We start from the raw sequence: 5438 nt of genomic DNA, 5'->3' as shown, positions 1-5438 counted from the left end.
CAGTGTTGCCAGATTGGGCGGTTTCCCGCCAAATTGAACTGTTTTGAATTTGATTGTGTGGGTAAAAAATGGTATAGACTCCATTCAGTTAGTAGTGACCAGTGCATAATGTAAACTGCGTGGCGCACCCGCAAGAGAAGGTGAAGGAAAGTTGTATCAAAATCTGACGTCCCGTGACCGTGCATCATGCAGCCCCTGCAGTTAAACTCACCATAGTCGTGACACAGCAAGAACTAACATAGAAGTGTTGTCTGACTGGCAAGCAGCACCTAATTATTCATTCATTAATTTTCTTTTTGGCTTAGTCCCTTTATTAATCCGGGGTCGCCATAGCCGAATGAATCGCCAACTTTTTCAACACATGTTGTACGCAGCGGATGCCCTTCCACCTGCAACCCATCTCTGGGAAACATCCATACACACTCATTCACACACATACACTACGGGCAATTTAGCCAACCCAATGCATCTGTATCGCATGTCTTTGGACTGTGGGGGAAACCGGAGCACCAGTAGGAAACTTACGCAGGGAGAACATGCAAACTCCACACAGAAATGGCAGCTGACCCAGCTGAGGCCAAATGGGATGAATTTATACCCCATTTTGAAAGTAGAACATACTCTAATGGGTTGTGTAATTTACACAACAATAAGTGCAGTGTGTGGGTGAGAGGGGGGGGGGGCGCGTTTTGATGTGATCGGGTTATGTTGTGGTTCTGTGATTGCTGGTGTTGATTGCTGTATGGATAAAAATTTATATAACAGTTAGAGTAACTAGGTTAATTTCAAATTAAATAAATTTAAATAAAATAAAATATGAATCTACGTTTTTTTTTGGGGGGGGGGGATGCTTGGGTGGGTTTTGGACAATTTTTGGGCTGGAAAAAGTCTGCTTTATCTGGCAACACTGACTATGATAGAGGTAAAATATTATTATTATTATCACTACTAATACTTCAAACACGCATATCCCCCAAACAATATATAAGCTTCATATACGTTACGTAAGATGTAACTATACGTAAATATACATAGCTGGATGTTCTCATTTTATTTAATTTTTTTATTTTCATAAATAATTTCATATACGGTAATTGAAATTCATCATTCGATCAAACACTCATTTATTTATTTAGTCACAAAAGTCAATACCAGACATAGGGTTATCGATTGACCCAACTGTACAGGTCATTGTACACTTTATGCTTAGAAAGCTGCTCATGACGCAAGCAAATCTGACACAATCTCTCTCTCCAGTCGGTGTACATTCTAACATCATAGTGATGGTGCCATTTAAAATAAGACTCGTATCGCTTTCTATCAGCAGCGACTTGATTTAAGAAAACAGCCAGTTCTTTAACACTGCTGAAGTCATTCACATGGATGAAAGATCCTGGTGGAATATATAATTCATAAACATTGCGTGGTGGGCCAAGCACCACAGGCACACTTCCTGCCTGAAAAGAGTTTCTCCACAGCTTCTCCGTGATATAATCTGTGGATATTGAGTTTTCAAAGGCTAGGTAGAAGTAACATTGAGAAATGGTGGAAAGCAGCTTTTTGTTTGAGAGCGTCCAGTTTGACCATTGACCATACACTTCAATACGTCTGGAAGGAATGTGTTTTTTCAGCTGATGGAAAACTAGAGAGCGACTCTGATTGGATTTGTATTTACTGACCACCCAACAAACCAGACAGTCACTTTTCCTGGGAATGACATACGTAGTGTTAGTCGATTTGACGATAAGCTCTCCGTAAGGCATGAAGATGTCAGCATCTCGACGATAACTCATGGTCCAGTTGAAGATGCTGGCGTAGTTCCTCAGGTCATAGTTGTTTATGGGAGGCTCCAGTGATAACCAAAGCCACTTCTGCATTGGTGGACGTGTCAAATGGAGAGGAAGCTTGGAGTATCCAGTCCAGAGCTCATGGTGGTGGAAGACTACAACATCTGCTTGAGCGAAAAGGGATCTGTTGTCCTCCAGGAAGCATCTAGGGATTTTGTATTGACTCATACAGATGCCTCTTTGTAGTCTGTAATGAACTCCGAAAGGCCAGTGCCATAGGAGGATGGTGAGGTTGTGCTTGAGACTTTTAGGCTGGCTGATGGCAGTATGAGTTAAGAATAGCATGTTTTTACTCCAGGATAAGAAATTGTACAGCAGTAGAAAGGCAAACAGACAACAGAGGGCATGGTTATGTTGCATGGCACAAATACTGTGAAACAAAGAGAAGAGATGGCCTTAGAACGATTCGAAATTCATTTTGAAAGTAGATATTAAAAGCGATATGATGTGATGGTGCGAACCTGCAGAAACACTTACTCATCACTTGCATGCTTTCAATCACAACTATAAAGTCTACTCTTAAAAGTAAAGCTTTCAACATAGGGTCTTTACTGAAATGCCAAGCAAGCAGTTCTTAAATGGATAGTTCACCAAAAAAAGAGGAATATTTCCTCATTTATTGACCCTCATGTGGTTATAAACCTTCATGACTTTCATTCTTCTGTTGAACACAAAAGAAAATGTTTTGAAGAAAACTGTAAACATGTAACCAGTGACCTCCATGGGTGTCAATACAGGTTTCTAGCTTTTTAAAAAAATACATTATTTTGTGTTTAACAGAAAAAATTAAGCCAAACAGGTTTGGAACAAGTACACTGTAAAAAAATTATATGATCTATTTGTCCAGAGAGCATACGTTTTTAGGTCATTATAACTTTATAAACTAAGCTAATCATGTTCTAATTTAATTTTATAAATTATGCAAGCTGTTTTAAATTAGTTTAATATAATAGTTCAATGGACTAAAAGTTAATCTGATTCAGCTTAATTTAAGGCAACCAGGATTTGTTTATAATGTAAAAGAATAAATGATGACAAAAGTTGCGTTTATGGGTGAACTATCCCTTTAAAATATAATAATAATAATAATAATAATAATAATAATAATAATAATAATAATAATAATAATAATAATAATAATAATAATAAATATTATTTAAAGCGCCTTTCTAGAAACCTAAAGTCACTGTTCAACATATATACACAATTCAATCATTTAAAATTGTATAACAATATAATCAAAACATTTTATTAACCTAAACAACATTTTTAAATAGAAATAAACTTCTGTGCAAGCTTTTATCATTCTTTAAAAAAAGTGGAGGATTTTTCCCTGGTGCCATTGAAGAACCATTTGGTTACCCACAGCATGAAGAACATTTTAATAGTCTAACCTTCCACATTCAAGAACTTTTTTTTGCAATAGAAATTATCTATAGATGTTGAAGATTCTTCACCAGAAACATCTGTATCAATAAAGAACCTTTATGTTAAAGAAGCATAATTGTTAATCACTCTTAAAAATAATGTCCCCAAAAAGTGGCTTTCAGTGATGTCCGCATGTCTTGTTTTGTTAGTGTAATGAACATATTGATACAATGAAGTACAGTTTCAGACTATAAAGAGCCCTTTGTACAACAGAATGTTCCTATTGATGCTAAAGCTTCTTTATGGAACCATCCATGCCAATAAAGAACATATTTACACTTACAATAAATAGCCTTTATTTTCAAGAGTGCAGATAGGAAACAACATACCATGCCTTTATAGCCAAATTATATTGTTTTCTTTTTATGTAAAATAACAATCCCAGTCTATATAAAAATCTATTATAATTCTAATTGTATTTTCTAACATGATAACAAGGAAATAATGTACTTGCCTTGAGTGATGAGTCCAGAAGCAATATGAAAATGAAGTAAGCGATGGTAGCCTTTGAAAACAGATTGCCACTGCCTAGTAGGCGAATGACATGAACTGAAACTACATCCGTTCTTGCCCAGCCACTTGGCAGGCTTGATTTGAAACGAAGAGTTCAGGACACTTGAAATCAACTGTGTGCTGCAAAGATTCACCCTGCACATGTGTAAAGGGCCACACCTCTTCTCTTCTGGCACACAGCATTCAAGATTGCCTCAGTGTTGTTACACAAACCTACTGAGAGCAGAGTGCTGTGTGGTTTTGATGGCCTTTGAAGGCCTAATTTCAAGTTAAAACCAATTTGTGAAGTAAATATTTTGGGATTCATATGGCAAGAGATTCACATTTTTTTTGCACACGTTGTCTTTTTTAAAGGCATTAAAGGCGTTTTATTTCAACAACATCCACATGTTTTATTTTGAAACAAATTATCCATTGTAATATAATATCCAACAAATAAACAGTAATAAATATATGTAAAAAAAGCCTAGTGTTCTGTGTAAATATGAGTTTTCTGTATTGATTTTATATTTTTTCCGTATATTTGACAGAGTATGTAATGCAAATTTTTCCATTGTGTAATGCCACGCCAGCAGAGGGAGCCCTCCCCCGACTACTGACTCAGCTCCGCTCCCTCTGCGTCTACTTCCTGTTTGTGCTGTATTTCAGTGAGTGCTCAGGCCATGCTTCTTTGCAAAGTATTGCCAGTTTACCTGCCTTACCAAGCGTTGTTCCAAGTGACTTTCATGACTGCTATCTTGTGTATGACCCTGCCTGCTTTGTTCATGTATGTGCCCTCTTGATCTGTTTTGGACTGATTGTTGTGTTACTGAACTTCTGCCTGCTCTTATATTACGTCGTCTGGATTTTCCCCTGTGTTTGTTGTTTGGATTGGACTTCTTATATATTGCCGACTGTCTGCTTGTTTACTTGTTGGTGTTTCTGCCTAACCCCTTAAGTAAACTTCTGCACATGGATTCTAACTCAGCCTCCACGTTACACATTGTCTATATTTGTAATTGATTTACCAAGCTGCCTATTGAAATGCTTGTAAAAAAAAAAACATAATAGAATGTTGAGTGTGGATGAAAAAAAAAAGACACCTTTTTCTGTTAAGGGCTGATGTTGAAAAGATAAAAACCCAAAACCTGCTCTGGACTTTTCAAGTGTTGTGTACAGACTCATACTGATGATTTGTCATGAGAAAAAATCTTTCAAAAACAGCTGAAAATCCACTGCCTGAATGCACACGTTCATATTTCACGTAATTGTTCTTAAACAATACTGGTGCATTATTGTTCTATGATATTTTTCCTCATTTCACTGGTTGCCCAGTTCTGGTCCCCTCAGCAGAGAGACCATGCTCCTCCTTTTGAAAATGGGTTTAGGAGAAATAAAAACTCCAGTCATCTAATTGACTCATGTATTGAATGCGTGGTCCTCATGAGTGAGTCATTGAATCATTCACTCAACTGATTTGTTTAAACACTGAATCAACGAATGGAATTAAAGAAACTTAAATGATGATGCTTACGGAGAAAATAAAAAAATCATCAACAACAACAAGATAACAAATACAGATATTAATAAAAATGAAAAGTAATAGTTTCTTCTTTAGGTCAAACCTAATCAGAGTTACACACGCTGAGGCATACACAACAACAAATGCAC

The 5438-nt window shown here is 36.6% G+C and overlaps 1 protein-coding gene across 1 annotated transcript; it reads right to left on the bottom strand.

Annotated features, from left to right (window-relative positions):
• Positions 1-1096: 1096 nt before the first annotated feature.
• Positions 1097-2213, bottom strand: LOC130228476 (fucosyltransferase 7). The gene has a single exon (XM_056456906.1). It carries the CDS (start codon positions 2205-2207, stop codon positions 1164-1166), a length of 1044 nt encoding a protein of 347 aa, XP_056312881.1. The 5' UTR covers positions 2208-2213; the 3' UTR covers positions 1097-1163.
• Positions 2214-5438: the final 3225 nt, after the last annotated feature.

Source organism: Danio aesculapii, chromosome 5 (assembly GCF_903798145.1).
Source record: "Danio aesculapii chromosome 5, fDanAes4.1, whole genome shotgun sequence".
Lineage (NCBI taxonomy): Eukaryota > Metazoa > Chordata > Actinopteri > Cypriniformes > Danionidae > Danio > Danio aesculapii.
The sequence above is the reverse complement of the archived record's forward strand: the minus strand, read 5'-3'. Positions and strand labels throughout refer to the sequence as shown.

What these genes read in the sequence shown, in the direction of transcription:
- LOC130228476 (XM_056456906.1), bottom strand. Translation starts at nt 2,207, where the DNA reads ATGCAACATAACCATGCCCTCTGTTGTCTGTTTGCCTTTCTACTGCTG.